We start from the raw sequence: 20,468 nt of genomic DNA, 5'->3' as shown, positions 1-20,468 counted from the left end.
CCACTTTATTTTAAGAATGTGAAATGTCAGTATAATAGTAGAGAGAATGAATTAGTCATCTTTTATTTCTTTCATCACATTCCCAGTGCGTCAGAAGTTTACATACACTCAATTAGTATTTGGTCTTGAGATGTTGCTTCAATATATCCACATCATTTTCCTCCTCATGATGCCATCTGTTTTGTGAAGTGCACCAGTCCCTCCTGCAGCAAAGCACCCCCACAATATGATGCTACCACCCCCGTGCTTCACGGTTGGGATGGTGTTCTTCGGCTTGCAAGCCTCCCCCTTTTTCCTCCAAACATAACGATGGTCATTATGGCCAAACAGTTCGATTTTTGTTTCATCAGACCAGAGGACATTTCTCCAAAAAGTACAATTTGTACCCATGTGCAGTTGCAAACCATAGTCTGGCTTTTTTATGCTGGTTTTGGAGCAATGGCTCCTTCTTTGCTGAGCGGCCTTTCAGGTTATGTCGATATAGGACTTATTTTTATGTGGATATAGATACTTTTGTACCTGTTTCCTCCAGCATCTTCACAAGGTCCTTCGCTGTTTTTCTGGGATTGATTTGCACTTTTCGCACCAACGTACGTTCATCTCTAGGAGACAGAACGCGTCTCCTTCCTGAGCGGTATGACGGCTGCGTGGTCCCATGGTATTTATACTTGCATACTATTGTTTGTACAGATGAATGTGGTACCTTCAGGCATTTGGAAATTGCTCCCAAGGATGAACCAGACTTGTGGAGGTCTACAATTTTTTTCCTGAGGTCTGGCTGATTTCTTTTGATTTTCCCATGATGTCAAGCAAAGAGGCACTGAGTTTGAAGGTAGGCCTTGAAATGCATCCACAGGTACACCCCCAATTGAGGTCAATTAGCCTATAAGAAACTTCTAAACCATGACATCATTTTCTGGAATTTTCTAAGCTGTTTAAAGGCACAGTCAATTTAGTGTATGTAAACTTCTGACCCACTGGAATTGTGATACAGTGAATTATGAGTGAAATAATCTGTCTGTTAACAATTGTTGGAAAAATTACTTGTGTCATGCACAAAGTAGATGTCCTAAACGACTTGCCAAAACTATACTTTGTTAACAAGAAATTTGTGGAGTGGTTGAAAAAAAGTTTTAATGACTCCAACCTATGTAAACTTCTAACTTCAACTGTATGTGTAGAGATTGTGCTCGCATTTTCGTGCGTGCAAACGTGCATGTGCGTGTGCGCAGGTCACAAGTTTTGTACCACTTTTTGGGGGTAGCAGATCAACATGTTTGAAAACCACTGGGATGCATGATCATAGCAACAAATGGAATCGGGTTGGATATGGTCATGGTAGGCTACCGTATTTCTTAGAATATTCTATTTTGACTGGAATTGTGTGGTCATTGTTAATAAGTGCAACATTTATTCCAGTTCAAAATAGTTTAGCAAAATACTCAACTTTACTCATCAGATTGTGTTCCTTTCTCCTCTTATTGTAATAATTGCTCGAAGAGTCTAAGCTTACAATTTTGTTGTTGGGGGGGGGGGTGATGTGCCCTTTTTTTTTGAGCACATGCCCCTCAAAATGTCTGAGCACGGCCCTGATCACTGTGCTGTCAAACATTTAAAAGCACAGCAAAGTACAAATGGGAATGCAATGTCAGTTTTTTTGTTTATTTATACAACGATCAATGTGTAACACTGTGCTTCATCTAATAGCAGAACCAAATTACCTGGATTGCAGTTGAGAGTACATTAAAAGTACTGTACATGGTGCCAAGGATAAATGCCGTCTGACATTCTGCGCCGATTATTACAGTGAAGATCTCCACGGACCTGCGAAGACCGATGCATGCTGTCTTGAACATGCACGCTTTAAATGATTACATGAGAAGACATTTATAGTTAAAGTAACCTCAAAATTTGTCCATAGATGTTACTCATTTTTAGGTTGAATGTTACATTAGTTGTAAAATAGTCTTAACTTTAGGCTATTGTATTATGCAAACAAATATAATTTTAAAGGAGCTGTACACTGAGTGTACAAAACATTATGAACACCTGCTCTTTCCATGACATAGACGGATCAGATGAATCCAAGTGAAAGCTGTGATCCCTTAATGATGTCACTTGTTAAATCCACTTCATTCAGTCTAGATGAAGGGGAGGACACAGGTTAAAGAAGGATTTTTAAGCCTTGAGACAATTGAGACATGGATTGTGTATGTGTGCCATTCAGAGGGTGTGTGGGTAAGACAAACGATGTAAGTTCCTTTGAACGGGGTCTGGTAGTAGGTGCCAGGAGCACCGGTTTGTATCAAGAACTGCAACACTGCAGTGTTTTTCACGCTCAACAGTTTCCAGTGTGTATCAAGAATGGTCCTCCACCCAAAGACATCCAACCAACTTGAACCAACCGGGGGAAGCATTGGAGTCAACATGGGCCAGCATCCCTGTGGAAAGCTTTCGACACCTTGTAGACTCCCTGCCCTGATATATTGAGACTGTTCTGTGGGCAAAAAGGTGTTCCTAATGTTTGGTATACTCAGTGTATCTTCTGCATGGATAGTTACATCTGTGCCACTGACTTAGTCTGGCTTTAGGTCCAGTTTATGTACAAATTGATATGTTGGGTTCACGTCTCCATCTCAACCCCATACACAATCCAAGAATGTAAACAAATCAAATCGAACTTTAAATAACGTGTTTAGATTTTTTTAAATCCAATGTATTATCCATGTAGATTCCATGTCACAATATGTTGACAAATTACGTTGAAACAACGTTGATTCCACCAGTTTTTGCGCAATGAGTATCATTTTTTAATCTAAATTAAAAACATATTTTTTAAGATGGTACATATTTCAAATTAATTCACAGCGGTCTGTAGGTTTTTTATGATGAGCGTTGTGACAACTAGCACCAGTCTCCCCTAATGCAAAGACATTTCTGATGTTCTCAATCAATTACAATAATACACACAAAACAGTCTGCATTTCACTAGCAGATTCGTTAACAGAAACACAAATCAAGGGTCATTTGATTTTGTACGACTTACTTTTGTGCTTCATCTTGTGACAAACTATGTCCTGTTGGGTATTGAAGTACGTGCTGATACAGCTGCCAGTAAGAAGAGCCAGTGCCAAAGACCAAATAATGTATTTACATATTTTTGAGCATAGACCTGCACACATACCTATCGTGCGTACCTGCATGTGAAAAAAGAAAGAAGACATTGTATTGTGAAACACATTTTAATGATAGCACACATTTGTCCCCTAAAGTCTGCAAAAGAGATTCGACTTACGTATTATGGACACAACTTCAGATAACCTTGGCAGCTGGTAACTGTCCAGAACCAATAATGTTTCACAGTTTGATTATTTTGTTTAGGATAATGCTGTGACCTACAAGGTCTGACCAGCAGAGATGTAAAACCAGGGCATGTATTTTACACATTAACTTATCTCTACTGCACTAGTGGTGAACAACAAACTGATCACTGTGCTTGTGTGTTCCAAATTATTCCCTGAGTGCTGAGTTCTCATAACTACACTGAACAAATATAGAAATGCAACAGTTTCAAAGATTTGACTGAGTGACAGTTCATAGAAGGAAATCAGTCAATTGAAATCAATTCATTAGGCCCTAATCTATGGATTTCACATGCCTGGGAATGGAGATATGCATCTGTTGGTCACAGATACCTTAAAAAAAAGGTGGTATCAAGAATATGCATATCCTTGCTTCAGGTTCAGAGCTACAGGCAGTCAGATTTGGGTATGTCATTTTAGGCTAGATTTGAAAAAAGGGTCCAATCCTTAAGAGGTTTAAAAAAAGGTATGGGCGTGGATCTGAAAACCAGTCAGTATCTGGTGTGACCACCATTTGCCTCATGCAGTGCGACACATATTCTTCGCATAAAGTTGATCAGGTTTGTTGATTGTGGCCTGTGGAATGTTGTACCACTCCTCTTCAAAGCCTGTGCGAAGTTGCTGTATATTGGCGGGAACTGGAACACTTCGATCCAGAGCATCCCAAATATGCTCACTGAATGACATAGTGAGTATGCAGGCCATCAAAGAACTAGGACATTTTCAGCTTCCAGGAATTGTGTACAGATCCTTGCGCCGTGGGGCCGTGCATTGTCATGCTGAAACATGAGGTGATGGCGGCAGATGAATGGCATGATAATGGGCCTCAGGATCTCGTCACGATATTGCATTCAAATTGCCATCGATAAATTGCAATTGTGTTCATTGTCCGTAGCTTATGCCTGCCCGTATCATAACCCCACCACCACCATGGGGCGCTCTGTACCACAATTTTGACATCAGCAAACCACTCGCCCACACAAGTTGTGAGACCGTTTGGATGTACCGCCAAATTCTCTAAAACGATGTCGGAAGTAAAGAAATTAACTTTCAATTCTTTGGCAACAGCTCTGGTGGATGTTCCTCCAGTCAACATGCCAATTGCACGCTCCCTCAACTTGAGACATCTGTGGCATTGTGTTGTGTGACAGAATTGCACATTTTAGAGTGGCCATTTATTGTCCCCAGCACAAGGTGCACCTTGATATGCCACACCTGTCAGGTGGATGGATTATCTTGGCAAAGGAGAAATGCTCACTAATATCAATGTAAAGACATTTGTGCACAACATTTTAGAGAAATTAGCTTTTTGTGCAGATGGAACATTTCTAGAATCTTTTATTTCAGCTCATGAAACATGTTGCAATTATATTTTTGTTCAGTGTATATGCATTATTAAGTTAATTCAAAGAGGTATTTGTCTTTGTTATTTATGGTAGTTCCAATGGATAAAGCTACTGAACCCGATACATTTTCGTCCAAATCTGCGGCCTCTTCCAGAAAATCAGTGATTGCATGGTTGTATCATGGGTGGTACAAGCCACAGCTGTCAGTTATAAGTCTGTTAGGCATTCGCTGGATGAGGTTTCCACATAGATACAGCCCCTGGATCCTGACCGTGATTGGCCACCCTGCAGGTCAATCACTCGGCTCCGCCCCTTCTCACTGTCGCTAGTCTGGAGCTGAGCCCCGCCCAGTAGTGTGTCCCACAGTAGACCATAGCGCCACAACTAAACACACACACACACGTGCAAGCATACACACATACATTCACACAAAGAAAAGCAAATATTACATCCCTGAATATAACTAGAATCATAATACTTCAATTACTGTATCTACCCCAGTGTGTGTGTGTGTGTGTGTGTGTGTGTGTGTGTGTGTGTGTGTGTGTGTGTGTGTGTGTGTGTGTGTGTGTGTGTGTGTGTGTGTGTGTGTGTGTGTGTGTGTGTGTGTGTGTGTGTCTAACTGATGTGTCTGTGTTTGTCTCACTGAGATGTGTATATTTCTAACCTCAATGCTAATATGTGCGTCTGGGTTTCTCCTGTAGAAAATGGCCCTGATGTTGAACTCTGGGTTTCCATCCTCCTTGAACACACGTGTTCTTATGGTGTCGTCCTCACACCAGATCACCGCATACACATCTGGTGCTACACAACACAGATACAGACACAATACAAAGACAATTAGTCTCATGTTTGTAGTCTTTGTAATCTTGTAAAAGAGGGACATCGAGGTTTGTATACAATGAGATTACATGTGGCCAGTTGTTGGTAAAAGCCACCGTTCCGTATGATGGTAATGTATTTTCTGATAAGGTATGTTATGATATTGATAATGCATGTTATGTTATTGATCATGTATGTTTATCACGTATGATATGATATTGATAATGAATGTTATGATATTGATCTTGTATATGTAAAATGGATTTTATGATATTGATAATGCATGTTCTGATATTGATAATGTATGTCCTGATGTTGATCCTGTATGTGTAAAATGTATGTTCTGATATTGATAATGTATGTTATGATAATGTTATGGCGTAATGTCACAGTGATGTAATATATACCTGTCTGTTTAGGCTGGCTGAGTCCAGATGCTCGACGTAGGTGGACGGTGGTTACTATACTGGGCTGGGGAAGACAACACTGCCACAGTGAGGGAGCAGGCAACTCCTCTCTCAACTCACTAACAGAAGGTAGAGAGAGAGAGAAAGAGAGGGAGATAAATAATAGTAGTGAAGTGGAAAAGGGGGAGAATCGATACAATCAATCATTATCTGGTGCTGACATGCTAAATGCAGAGGGAAACTCAGACAAACACATGACATTCTTAACGCCTTCATTCCTAACACATTTCATTCCTTCAGTCCTAAGATACAGTACATTCTATTCCTTCATTCCTAACATTCACACCATTCCTTCATTCCTAACAAACACACCATTCCTTCATTCCTAACATTCACACCATTCCTTCATTCCTAACATTCACACCATTCTATCATTCCTAACATTCACACCATTCCTTCATTCCTAACATTCACACCATTCCTTCATTCCTAACATTCACACCATTCCTTCATTCCTAACATTCACACCATTCCTTCATTCCTAACATTCACACCATTCCTTCATTCCTAACATTCACACCATTCCCCCTTCCCACCCCTAACCTGAGTCTGAGGTGGGAATGTGAGAAGAGGCGTATCAGGAAGCGTCCGGTGGCCCCGGGCTGGAAGGTGGTGGGCAGGAGGGCGTAGCGGCCGGGGCCCAGGGACACTCGCAGGGCCACGCTACGGGAGTCCATGTACACAGAGCTCGCTGCCTGCTCCACCACACACTGCACACGGCTTAGCCGGTTCACCTCCACCTGATGACAGGGGTGGAGGGTGAATGAATAGAGGGTTAAACACACACAGGAAATATGGAGTATTCACACACTCACGGTCATATGCACACACACACACCTTGGGTGTACTATAGCGTTCTACAGTGGCCCTTTTGAAGCCCTGTGACTCACCCTCAGCACCTCGAAGCCGATGGGCAGATTCTCTCCTCCTCCATCCTTCCTCTTTATCCTCCTGTCCTCCTGCTGCAGACAGATCAACACCTCATCCTCCTTTCCCTGCACCTCAAACATGAACTGAGAAGGGGAGAAAGAGAGAGAGAGAATTTATTTATATTTTTATGCAACCTTTTTTTTAACTAGGCAAGTCAGTTAAGAACAAATTCTTATTTACAATGACGGCCTACCAAAAGGCAAAAGGCCTCCTGCGGGGATGGGGGCTGGGATAAAAAAATAAATTAAAGGGGGAGAGAGAGTCCTACAGTAGCAGTTTTAGAGTACCACTAATATAGCTTAGTGTGAGCCATGTTGTTTTTAGCTTAGCAATGTTGTTTCCAACAGCGTCACTCTGAATAGGCTTTCACAGCTCTATTTCCATGCCATTAAGATTGTAGCAGTTGCCCAAATAGTTCATATTAATTCCTTACAATTTCAGCAACACAAGCTATTTGCATGCTTGTGGTATATGCATACTATATTTGAGATACTATTCTAGCATCCTGAGTGTCCTTCTCAGAATATCAAGAATGTGTTTTTCACTACAGTCTGAACGTAACAACTAAATTAGGACGAAACAGTTCTCCCCCACCCAGTCATAACCAAACATATTCTGAGTGTAGGATAAACTGGACCTCTACATGGAACCATTAAACCAGCTGTTATGAGCAAAAACCTAGCTGAAGTGTAGGCTCACCTGGGGGTTGTGTAGAAAAGTGTCTTTGTGGTTGATGCATCCTCCACACCTACTCTTCTTATCAGTCTGTTCATCCCATCCTCCATCCACCTCTCCCTCCTTCTTCACCCCCTCCTCCTTCCTCTTCGTCTTCTTCTCCCCTTCTTTCGCAACAACCATTTTTTCCCTCCCTCCACCACGAACAGCTCGACCTCCCCCTCCACCCCTCTGTCTCTCCCCCAGTCTTGCCTCTTTCCGGTCCCCTCTCTGAGTCTGGTTCAACCCCTCAGGCTTGGCAGCATTCTTCCCCAGGTTGGGTGCCTGGCGCCTGGAGAGGAGGGTGCCGGGGGTGTTGGGGGCTGGAGCCCACTCCCCAGGGCAGCGTACTTCTCTCCAGTGAGTTTTGGGCCACAGCAGGGATCGTTCTACCAGACGACACACCACCACGTCTGTGAAGTAGCGGCAGAAGTCCTCAAACTCCATCCTGAGAGGAGAGGTGAAAACCCCTATTTATTTAGCTTTTCAGGATGAATTGAAGTGTATTTGTTAACGTATGCTATGCATTGAGCATTTAAGTTGTTTTCTGTTAAAAGAGTAACATTTATTTGACTGTTTGTTTTTACCAGAACTCCCCCACATCTCTGACTATGAGGCCCATCTTCTCCCTTTCACCACGACCAACCTGCTGCCAATGTTGAGACCTGAAGGTGGCGCAAAAGGGCTCTGTGTCAGTGGTTCCCTTCATGTGTGCTTTGCTATGAGACCCTCCAATTTTGTGGCCAACCAAAATAGACAAAAACATGTTTCTAGCCAGATCCTGACATTTGTTATGACCCAAGTGAGGCTACCTTGACCTTGACCTATGAACAGTACAGTAGTAGCCCCCTCACCCCTGACTCCAGGGCCCGGTCCAGTCGGCTGTACCCCATGGGTTTCTCATGCGCACCATGCAGAGGCGACCACCACAGCCACCCAGCAGCGACCACTCCCCCAGGCGCACTTTCCTCACCGCGGTGATACCGTAGGCATGGCCCCGCACCAGACCACAGTCTAGTACTGACTCTACTGTCTCCCCCTCCGCTGGCTGGGACAGACAGAGAGACACAGACAAAGAGAGAGACAGAGACAGAGCGAGAGAGAGAATACAGATATGCAATACAATACACAATAGAAATACACTAATATCAATACACAATACAGGCACTCTATGAAGGTCCCCTGATTTGTTTAGTAAGAATCATGCACGATACTATAACTACACAATAAACAATACAGATCATTAATCAATTAAGGCATGTATCTGGAGTGTTTATGAGGACAGGAAAGAGGAAGGGCAGAGAGCGAACAAGTCAAAGAGAAGAGAACGTGCCAGGATAGAGAGCATGCAGTGTCACTCCTGTCATAGTACAGTAAAGGTTGGTGTTAACATTGTTAATGCTGGACTATGCTTAACATAGCCACTATATAGCCAACTGTCTCTCTATGACCCAGTACAGTACAGTATTCAGAGGTGACCTCTCTGCTAGAATGACATTCATAGAATCTCTCTGGCCCAATCCCAAACCATTCATTACCACCCTTCATGCACATGTAATATCTAGGGCACGTGGGCACCAGTTTAGATTGAGGCCTCCAGTATTGGTCTCTGGTATTGTGATGGATTAAAGTTCCACAGTCAAGCTGATCTTTTAGTACTAATTCACTGATCTAAGGTCAATTAAACATTTTCCCCACACATGGTTGCTGTTACGTTTTGGGGACGGTAAGCTGATCCTAGATCTGCAGTTAAACAGAGAAACGTCTATTGTTCACTGACCCGTATAGAGCAGGTGATGAGGGCTCTGCGTCCATGAGCCTTGGCCAGGGTCTGGAACAGTGCCCTCCTCTGATTGAGGTGCAGGGTGAGGGCCTCCCTGTCCAGGCTTAGGGGCTCTGACACACCCCCTGTGAAGTCGATCAGGGCCTCTGCCGTGTTACCGCCTTCCAACGCCTCATAGCAGCCGTTCAACCTTGGTGAGAGAAGAGAGGGGGAGATTAGTGGGTGGGGAACAAGAGGGGAGAATACGAAGGTTGGAAGACGGGGAAAGAGAGGAATCGTTGAGGATGAGGAGAGACATTGAAGGGGTGGAATGGGGTTTATTTTGTCAAGTGTGTATTTGCTGTGTGGTGTATACTTAAGCAAGGAGGTGTGGTATATGGCCAATAAGGGCTGTTCTTATGCACGGTGCAACGCGGAGTGACTGGACACAGCCCTTAGCCGTGGTATATTGGCCATATATCACCAACCCCCGAGGTGCCTTATTGCTATTTTGAACTGATTACCAATGTAATTAGAGCAGTAAAAATACATGTTTTGTCATACCCGTGGTATACAGTCTGATATACCACGGCCGTCAGCCAATCAGCATTTAAGGCTCGAACCACCCAATTTATAATGTATTCATTAGATAACAATTTACTAGGTGCAACTGGGACAATTGATATTAATTGACTGATTAACAACCTTTCTCTTAGCCAACCTGAAATCTAATTTCTCAGCTGGTTCTTGGCTTTAGCATAGTTTAAAGTCTCACTTGGCGTAGGCCTTCTCCAGCAGGGCGCTCCAGAACTCCCGTGGCGTGGCTGAGCGGCAGAAGAGCAGCGTTCCGTCCTCACTGACTGGCAGGCGGTCGTCCACCACCACGTCTGTCCAGCGCCCCAGCCGCCAGAAGCGGAAGTGGAAGATTCCGGCGTACAGGTCGGGACGCTTGGGGTTCCACTCCTGCTCCGCGTGGTCAGGAATCACCTGGTAGTTTAAACCAATCAAATAAATGTTTTTTTTTTTTTAAGTTTTCAGGGGTGGTTACTGAATGTGTTATTACAGTGGTCACAGGGTGTGCAGGTTTTTGGTCCAGCCCAGCGCTAACATGTCAGATTAAGCTATTAGCAACTGATCATCAAGACCTCTCAGTGAAATTTAAATTAAATCAGTGACCAGGAAGTAAACCAGTGAGGTGACCTACAGAGATTTGGCTTCTGCCCTTTAACCCCTCACCTTCTTCCAAAGTGAAGGTTCTGAGGCCAGACAGGAAGTGGCCGCCACCATCCAGCAGTTACCCAGACTGCCTTGGTGCAGATCCCGCGTGCTGATGCCATCCACAAAGAGACGAGGGTCCTTACACAGCTCCTGAGAGAGAGAGAGCGAGAGAGAGAGAGAGAGAGAGAGAGAATTCTAATGTATTATAGGCCCAAAAGTAAACTGGGTGTAAGCCTATTGGATCTAGTTTATCTTGTCATGGTGCCATTGTATTTGTTAGGACTAGTGTGTTGATCCAGTTTACGCTTATTTTACTTTGATGTCAGAGCAGTGTAGAAGAGAGAGATCCTGTCCAATTGGAGCTGTTGATCTTATGTTTTGACAGTATCAGGTCACAGCAGAGTTATAAGGATACACACACTCATACACTAACACACACACACGCCCACACACACGCCCACACAGGACATAACTTGTCCAAATGTAACTTCAGAAAAGTTATGAACTTCATTTTCCCTTAGATGATATCATGTTCAACCTACCGGATGAAGTATGAAGCTGACTGGATGATAGCTGAGGAAGGGAAGTTCACAGTGTCCAAGCATCCTGTGTGTGTGTGTGTGTGTGCACGTGCGCGATTATATGAGTGAGTGTGTGTCTCACTGCAGAGTGAGGTGACAGATGTCATCCTATCATTTGACCCCCGGTGGATGCACGCTTAAAATACCTGCACAGAGCATGAGGAACACACTACAGAAAAGAGTGAGGTTAGCTACCACCTATAGTATCAGGCACATGCACAGATAGGGCTCAACCAGTCCTCCAGCACCGAACCTTTTGCCCTCCTACAGAAAAGTTCCCGGTCAGCTCTGGATTTTTATTTTATTTTATGAATTACTTTTTACATTTTATTTTGAGTCTCTTTTCATTTTGCTTTTCATTTGAAGTGAAATGAATTGCACATCAAACTAGCTAATTTCATAAGCTCTGAATATCAGAAAATTCCCCTTCCGCCCTTCTGCCACAAGAGCGCAATCATCTGCATGCAGTTTACACTGACTGCGGGCGCCGGATGGGGAGACTTGCATACTGGTAGGAGCAAGCGCGAAACAGTAGACAGAAGTTTTTTGGACATTTTAAAAGGCATTTCCTTGCAATTCTACACAGTTTGATATTACTTATTTAATACATTTAAAAAAATATATGAATGAGAGATTTGGCTATAGAAGTGACAGTTCTTACCGATCTCTACAGCTTACATCCAAAACAAGTCCCCGCATCCCCCGTGGCAGTTTTGTCTATGTATAGGAGGCTACTTTTTAGTTGGATGTGTCATGTGTGTCTCTCACTGTTAAGGCGCCCCCATACTATGTTCGGTTTGCCGAACTCGGCTTGGCAAATTGGACGTCTGTGCCACGCATACTCCCTCGCATAAGACCTTTGCTTGAAAAACTAGAAAAAGCATCAATATTAATGTTTGTGCCTCTTGGGGCGCTGTAGCAAAATAGTCAGAAGTAATCTAAGATAAATCAAGAAATATGTCATTCATTTGGATGTTTTTGCAGAGGAAGTATTAGTTGCGCAATTTTACATCTAACTAAGATTTTTGGTGCATTACTTATCAAGTGAAAAAATGTACACGAAAACTAGTTGAATGACACTTCTTTGAAGAATCACATCCATCCTGTCAGTACTGTTGACCAATCACCGACAAAGGGTTATAGACTTCGGCTACCGAACTTCGACCTGCTGAACACCAAAACACCACAAAATGTTGTCCGAAAATATGCGCAAACTGTTACGACTGGGAATTGTGCAACAGGCTTTAGGGACAGAGAAGGGGACAATTCAACTGCATGTTAGTAAGAGGCAGATCTAAGCAGCAGAACAAATTCAAATCAAGTAAAAATGTGTTTGTTTCGACATCACAGCTAGCCAGCTAGCATATTAACATCTAATATTAACATAATAACATATTAACAACATATTTACATTCTCCCATCATTATCTGATAGCTAATAGTCATTATTTTCCCAATGTCAATCATCTGTCACCATCTCTAGGCCTAGTAGTCAATGGCACTAGCTGGCTTACAATCTGTCATGATGAGTGACTGTGTTGTTGCAGAAAATAAATAGGCATATAACTAAACTCACCCCATTCGTACAAATGTGCGCAACCGCAACATTCAAACGAGGCTACAGAGAAAACTAATGGGACTGTAGCGACTGTGTTGACTTCAAAATCGAGGGTGTGAACTAGGTTTCTATTCAAGCGTTGATCGACATGGTAATAGCTCTATAGTATTGGAGAAAAGTTGAAAAAACGGACCATCCGTTACATCGTGACGTGTCATGTCGTAACGTACAGCACGCATAAAGCAACTATTTCTGTCTTACAATCTCTCCACCAGGTGTAGCACTTCTCTCATCGTTTAAAAACAAGAAATGGACAGTGACGGGGGTAAAGGGGGGATACCTAGTCATTTTTTTGCATCATCATTGCATTCGATCATCATTCTCAAAGCTGCTGTTTACTTCTAAGATCACTTTAGCACCACCCTAAAAACCCGATTCAAATTCGACATAAACCTTCAAATAGGTATGTAATGACACATTATATAAACTCTTTATAGTGTTTTATATACATTTTAGAGGCGATAAGGTGATAAGTTGGACAGATCGAGCGAATAAAAGCAATTTTCCCACACAACCTCTCCTCACTATTACGCATTAGTTTCGCTTCCCCACCCGCCATTTTTAAAAAGACCCGATGGGGCTCATTGCCTGGTTGAATTATGCAGAAACGGGCAGCGTTTAGGTCATGTAATTGATCATGTTGGAAAGGGGAGAAATTGTGCTTTACAATGGTATTGACATTACAGTTGATCTGGAAGTATTACGTTTTTGGGGCGCTAAAATAAGGGCAATTGTACGGACCAAGGCGATGTACGAGTTTACGTTAAATGCTGAAATGTTGGCTACAGAGGCAGTTGTTAAGACACAACCTGTAACTACAGTATTATATATTTAGCAATACAATCAACATCAGACCTTCTATAATTTGTGTAACTTGTATGTACAGTGCATTCGGAAAGTACTCAGACCCCTTGACTTTTTCCAAATTTTGTTACGTTACAACCTTATTCTAAAATGGATGAAATAGATTTTTCCCCCTCATCAATCTACACACAATACCCCATAATGACAAAGCGAAAATAGGGTTTCAGAAATGCTAGCAAAAAAAAGATTTAAAAAGAACTTTTCTCAATACTTTGTTGAAGCACCATTGGCAGTGATTACAGCATCGAGTCTTCTTAGGTATGATCCTACAAGCTTGGCACGTGTATTTGGGGAGTTTCTCCCATTCTTTTCTGCAGATCCTCTCAAGCGCTGTCAGGTTGGATGGGGAACGTCGCTGCACAGCTATTTTTCAGGTCTCTCCAGAGATGTTCGATCGGGTTCAAGTCCGCGCTCTGGCTGGGTCACTCATGGACATTCAAGGACCTGTCCTGAAGCCACTCCTGCATTGTCTTGGCTGTGTGCTGAGGGTCGTTGTCCTGTTGGAAGGTGAACCGTCTCCCCAGGCTGAGGTCCTGAGTGCTCTGGAGCAGGTGTGCATCAAGGATCTCTCTGTACTTTGCTTTGTTAATCTTTCCCTCGATCCTGACTAGTCTCCCTGCCGCTGAAAAACATCCCAACAGCATGATGCTACCACCACCATGCTTCACCATAGGGATGGTGCCAGGTTTCCTCCAGACGTGACGCTTGTCATTCAGGCCAAAGAGTTCAATCTTGGTTTCATCAGACTAGAGAATCTTGTTTCTCATGGTCTGAGAGTCATTTAGGTGCCTTTTGGCAAACTCCAAGCGGGCTGTGATGTGCCTTTTACTGAGGAGTGGGTTCCGTCTGGCCACTCTACCATAAAAAGACCTGATTGGTGGAGTGCTGCAGAGATGGTTGTCCTTCTGGAAGGTACTCTGAAAGGAACTCTGGAGCTCTGTCAGAGTGCCCATCGGATTCTTGGTCACCTCCCTGGCCAAGGCCCTTCTCCCTTGATTGCTCAGTTTGGCCAGGCAGACAGCTCAAGGAATAGTCTTGGTGGATGGAAAATTTCTCCCATTAAATAATGATGGAGTCCACTGTGTTCTTGGGGATCTTCAATGCTGCAGACATTTTTTGGTACCCTTCCCCAGATCTGTGCCTCGACATAATCTTGTCTCGAAGCTCTATGGACAATTCCTTCGACCTCATGGCTTGGTTTTTGAACTGACATGCACTATCAACTGTGGGACCTTATATAGACAGGTGTGTTTCTTTCCAAAACATTTCCAATCAATTGAATTTACCACAGGTAGACTCCAATCAAGTTGTAGAAACATCTCAAGGATGATCAATGGAAAGAGGATGCACCTGAGCTCAATTCCGAGTCTCATAGCAAAGGGTCTGAATACTTATGTAAATAAGGTATTACTGATTTTAATTTGTTATACATTTGGTAAAAATTCTAAAAACCTGTTTTTGCTTTGTCATTATGGGGTAATGTGTTAATGAGGCAAAATTGTAATTTAATCAATTTTAGACTAAGGCTGTAACGTAACAAAATGTGTGTCACGATCGTCAAAATAACATTCGGACCAAGGCGCAGCGTGATATGGGTTCTACATCGTTTTATTCGTGAAATGCACAAAACAAGAAAAAAGCAAACAATACCTGAAGCTATGGAGTGCTCACAGGCAACTACACATAAACAAGATCCCATAAAACACAGTGGGGAAATGGCTGCCTAAATATGATCCCCAACGATAAACAGCTGCTTCTGATTGGGAACCATACCAGGACAACATAGAAAAAAACAACCTAGATTACCCACCCTAGTCACACCCCGACCTAACCAAAATAGAGAATAAAAAGGCTCTCTATGGTCAGGGCGTGACAATGTGGAAAAAGTCAAGGGGTCTGGATGCTTTCTGAATGCATTGTATGTCTTACATTTTAAGACTACATACAACCACAACCTCATATCCAATAAATAGCCAACCTTGAAGACACACCGCTACACTTCCCCACTCGTCATCACAGACATATGCTATTTAAATCAAGTGTTTCTTTAATAAACACACACTGATACCCTGGTCATTTTCAGATCCTAATCCGCAACACGCGCCACACACACTCTGGACCGGGTCGAGTTACTCTGTCCTGACGTCTCTGGTCCTTTAGAAAGGATTTAATTAGCTAGATCTGGAATAAAACCTGCTGAGTGGATGACTAGAATTAGACTGGGGACTTAGACTGGGGCCCCCTGCCACGGGGAGAGGGCATGTAAGGGTGTCCAGCACGAGTGTGTGGTTTTAGACAGAAAAAAACATTGACTGATTGATTTCGATGGAATAATGTGTTATCAGGATTTACGGTCTTTTATGTATTGCGTTGTCATCAACTCCAATTTGAATGTTAGCCTAGGTCGTTAAATATCCTGCCCCATATTTGCTAAATATGTTGAACATGTTTGTGGTGCACATTGTTCAACTTGCTTTGCTTCAATATGGAAATATATTGTTAAACATAGGCTATAACGTTCACACCTATATAGGGGCTAGGCCTCCTGTAAATTGCAGTCTGGACATGGACATGCCAAACCTAGTCAATAAGCAAAAATTTACTACGCTATTGTATCGTTGCCTATGTGCTAGGCAGATTCTCCAAAAAATCCATAGTTAATATAGGAAGACTGAATAGTTTGGAAGTGCGTGTCTTTGATAATTGGGCAACGAGTGCTCTTTGAAAATTGGGATGGGTTGCCTATTTGAACAAGCAAAATGAAGTATGCAGGTATGTGAATTGTGAATATTGAAAAAGCTTGAGGGCAAAAACCTCTCACAGCACACTCTCAGTAGACCATTAAAAAAAACTTCATTCATAGTCTGTTGGCTAATGGCCAGGATAAAAAGATGCATCTGTGCGATGCTGCTAAACCAGACATGATTAAGTGGAAGGAAAGGCTATGCTTGATTTTTTATCAAATTCAACGAAATGCAGGGAAACAATTTTTAATTTTTTTATTCTAAATATGAGATTCACCGGCATAAAAGGCACATTTCTCCTTCCATGGGCACTGTGCATCATGGCTAAATTCATTATCACCTGCGTTAGTAAAACCTGCTTTTTGTGGGTCTTAAAACTTCTCATTAGCGCTGCATGAAATCTTCACAGGCCCAGTGCAGTCAACAATGTTATTTCCCTATGTTTTATATACACTGAGTTTACAAAACATTAGGAACACCTTCCTAATATTGAGATTCACCCTCTTTTGCTTTCAGAAAAGCCTCAATTTGTAACGGCAGATTTCGAACACTGACACGAAATACAAACACCCACAAACACACACGTGAACCCCGGCTGCCTAAGTATGATTCTCAATCAGGGACAACGATTGACAGCTGCCTCTGATTGAGAATCATACCAGGCCGAACGCACAAAACCCCAACATAGAAAACAACACATAGACAACCCACCCAACTCACGCCCTGACCATACTAAGTAAATACAAAACAAGAGAAAACAGGTCAGGAACGTGACATAACCCCCCCCTCAAGGTGCGAACTCCGGGCGCACCCCCTAAAACTCTAGGGGAGGGTCTGGGTGGGCGTCTGTCCGCGGTGGCGGCTCTGGCGCGGGACATGGACCCCACCTTAACAATGTCTTTGTCCGCCACTTTACTCGCCCCCGTGGCATCCTCCTAACAACCACCATCCGTGTCAATCCCAGTATACCAAAGGGCAGCACCGGACTGAGGGGCAGCACCGGACTGAGGGGCAGCACCGGACTGAGGGGTAGCACCGGACTGAGGGGCAGATCCTGGCTTGCGGGCGGCTCTGGTGGATCCCGGCTGGCTGGCGGCTCCGGCGGATCCTGGCTGGCTGGCTCTGGCGGATCCTGGCTGGACGGCTCTGGCGGATCCTGGCTGGACGGCTCTGGCTGATCCTGTCTGGCTGGCGGCACTGGCTGCTCCTGTCTGGCGGACGGCACTGGCTGCTCCTGTCTGGCGGACGGCACTGGCTGCTCCTGTCTGGCGGACGGCACTGGCTGCTCCTGTCTGGCGGACGGCACTGGCTGCTCCTGTCTGGCGGACGGCACTGGCTGCTCCTGTCTGGCGGACGGCTCTGACGGCTCGGGACAGACGGGCAGCTCTGACGGCTCGGGACAGACGGGCAGCTCTGACGGCTCGGGACAGGCGGGCAGCTCTGACGGCTCAGGACAGACGGACAGCTCTGACGGCTCGGGACAGACGGACAGCTCTGACGGGTCGGGACAGACGGACAGCTCTGACGGCTCGGGACAGACGGGCAGCTCTGACGGCTCGGGACAGACGGGCAGCTCTGACGGCTCGGGACAGACGGACAACTCTGACGGTGCTGTGCAGGCAGGCAGCTCAGACAGTGCTGGGCAGATGAGAGACTCTGGCTGCGCTGGAGAAGAGGAATGCTCTGACAGCACTGGACAGGTGGGAGCAACTGGGGAGAGAACCCGGAGAGACAGCCTGGTGCGGGGGGCTGCCACCGGAGGACTGGTACGTGGAGGTGGTACCGGGTATACCGGACCGTGAAGGAGGACACGCGCTCTTGAGCACCGAGCCTGCCCAACCTTACCAGGTTGAATGATCCCCGTAGCCCTGCCAGTGCGGCGAGGTGGAATAGCCATTTGTAAGGCTGGTGCCATGTACGCCGGCCCGAGGAGACGCACTGGAGGCCAGATGCGTTGGGCCGGCTTCATGACACCTGGCTCGATGCACAACCTAGCCCTACCAGTGCGGCGAGGTGGAATAGCCCGCACTGGACTAAGCACACGTACTGGGGACACCGTGCGCTTTACCGCATAACACGGTGTCTGACCAGTACGACGCCCTCTCACTCCACGGTAAGCACGGGGAGTTGGCTCAGGTATCCTACCCGGCTTTGCCACACTCCGCGTGTGCCCCCCCCCCCCCCCCCCCCAAGAAATTTTTGGGTCTGACTCTCGGGCTCCCAACCGCGTCGCCGCGCTGCCTCCTCATACCAGCGCCTCTCTGCCTTCGCTGCCTCCAGCTCCGCCTTGGGACGGCGATATTCCCCTGGCTGAACCCCGGGTCCTTTGCCGTCCAGGATCTCTTCCCAAGTCCACGAGTATTGTGTCTTCTGTTGCTGCTGTCGCTGCCCTTTTCCACTCCGCTTGGTCCTTTGTTGGTGGGTGTTTCTGTAACGGCAGATTTCCTCCTCTTCATCTGAAGAGGAGGTGTAGGGATCGGACCAAGACGCAGAGTGGAAAGTGTCCATGATTTATTAACAAAATAACCTGAACACTAACGAAACAAAATAACAAAGAGAGTCTAACCGAAACAGTCCCGTGTGGCACGAACACTGACACGAAATACAAACACCCACAAACACACACGTGAACCCCGGCTGCCTAAGTATGATTCTCAATCAGGGACAACGATTGACAGCTGCCTCTGATTGAGAATCATACCAGGCCGAACGCACAAAACCCCAACATAGAAAACAACACATAGACAACCCACCCAACTCACGCCCTGACCATACTAAATAAATACAAAACAAGAGAAAACAGGTCAGGAACGTGACACAATTTGTCGGGGCATGGACCAGGGATGTTGACTCCAATGCTTTCTACAGTTGTCAAGTTGGCTGAATGTCCGTTGGGTGGTGGACCATTGTTGAATCACACAGGAAACTGTTGAGCGTGAAAAACTCATCAATGCTGCAGTTCTTAACAGACTCAAGCTGGGGCGCCTGGCAACTACTACTGTACCACATTAAATATTTTGTCTTGACCATTCGCCCTCTTAATGGCTCACATCCACAATCCACGAGGAAATTTACAGCAAAGGTCATGCTGAAGTACTGAAATTCCCACAGAAGAACGTTGTAACGTTCTCTGAACATTCCGAGAACATGACTTTAAACAGAACCATGAGTAAACTTGTAGAATACGTTATGCTGGAGTACTGAAATTACCACCTAAGAAACATGGTTCTCAGAACCTTATGTGCTAGCTGGGTATCCTGCACCATTCTCAGAACATTGTGGGAAGGTTGTATGCAAAATAACCATAGGACAACCACGCTCTCACCAAGCTCTAACAAACATGGTTCTTAGAACGTTATGTGCTAGCTGGGGACACACCTCAAATATTGCCTCCTCTCCCACCTCAGCACAAGGGCTGATGTTAGACAGGTAAATTGCCAAACCTGGCTTTAGGGCTGGAAAATTCCAGAAATTCCAGAAATTGCATTTGACACTTGCACCTCCTTAGCACTCATCCACTCACTCTTTCCAATTCTCTCTCCCCTCCATCCCCCAATCTCTCACCCGTGGTCTCTTCCATGTGAGTCCAGGGGGTGGGTCTCGTTTATAGAAGAGTGACAGTGCAGAGGGGGGGAAGAGGGGGTCCTGGAAGAGCTTGCCCCGCCGCAGACACGCCCTCTTCAGCTTGTGGAAACTCTGCCCCTGGAACCCATACACCCTCTCTGGCATACTGAGGATGAGAGAGAAAAAGTGGAGACAGGGATTGAGAGAGAAAGAGATGGGGCATGAGAGAGGATATGGGGGAACAGCAAGGAACATGTCTGCTCATTTCATTATTTAGAACATGATATTACATATCCTCTCATTCTATTGGTGTCTAGGGTAAGATAGTTTCATGTTGTTATTGTTATTGTCACATGCACTAGTACAGTGAAATGACTTTCTTGCTTGCTCTTTCACAACAATGCAGTAATCAATATCAGTAGTAGGAAGACACATTTCAGTTGAAGGCATTCAGTTGTACAAATGACCAGTATGCCC

The 20,468-nt window shown here is 44.7% G+C and overlaps 1 protein-coding gene across 1 annotated transcript; it reads right to left on the bottom strand.

The window, feature by feature from the left end:
• Positions 1 to 3,271: 3,271 nt before the first annotated feature.
• LOC129835797 (calpain-5-like) lies at positions 3,272 to 20,156 on the bottom strand. The gene is made up of 12 exons (XM_055901575.1): positions 19,992 to 20,156; positions 10,640 to 10,771; positions 10,179 to 10,390; positions 9,422 to 9,614; positions 8,496 to 8,689; positions 8,229 to 8,306; positions 7,627 to 8,089; positions 6,888 to 7,010; positions 6,541 to 6,737; positions 5,938 to 6,056; positions 5,376 to 5,512; positions 3,272 to 5,092 (listed from the first exon to the last, which is right to left on the bottom strand). The coding sequence occupies exons 1-12, from the start codon at positions 20,154 to 20,156 to the stop codon at positions 4,916 to 4,918; spliced, it is 2,190 nt and encodes a 729-aa protein (XP_055757550.1). The 3' UTR covers positions 3,272 to 4,915.
• Positions 20,157 to 20,468: the final 312 nt, after the last annotated feature.

Source organism: Salvelinus fontinalis, chromosome 36 (assembly GCF_029448725.1).
Source record: "Salvelinus fontinalis isolate EN_2023a chromosome 36, ASM2944872v1, whole genome shotgun sequence".
Classification (NCBI taxonomy): Eukaryota; Metazoa; Chordata; class Actinopteri; order Salmoniformes; family Salmonidae; genus Salvelinus; species Salvelinus fontinalis.
Note: the sequence above shows the minus strand (reverse complement) of the source record. Positions and strands in the feature narration are given on the sequence as shown.

What these genes read in the sequence shown, in the direction of transcription:
- LOC129835797 (XM_055901575.1), bottom strand. Translation starts at nt 20,156, where the DNA reads ATGCCAGAGAGGGTGTATGGGTTCCAGGGGCAGAGTTTCCACAAGCTG. An exon ending in TCATCACCTGCTCTATACGG is followed by an intron (nt 8,690 to 9,421) that starts GTCAGTGAACAA and finishes TGTCTGTCCCAG; the next exon opens with CCAGCGGAGGGGGAGACAGT. An exon ending in ACGCACATATTAGCATTGAG is followed by an intron (nt 5,093 to 5,375) that starts GTTAGAAATATA and finishes GTGTGTGTTTAG; the next exon opens with TTGTGGCGCTATGGTCTACT.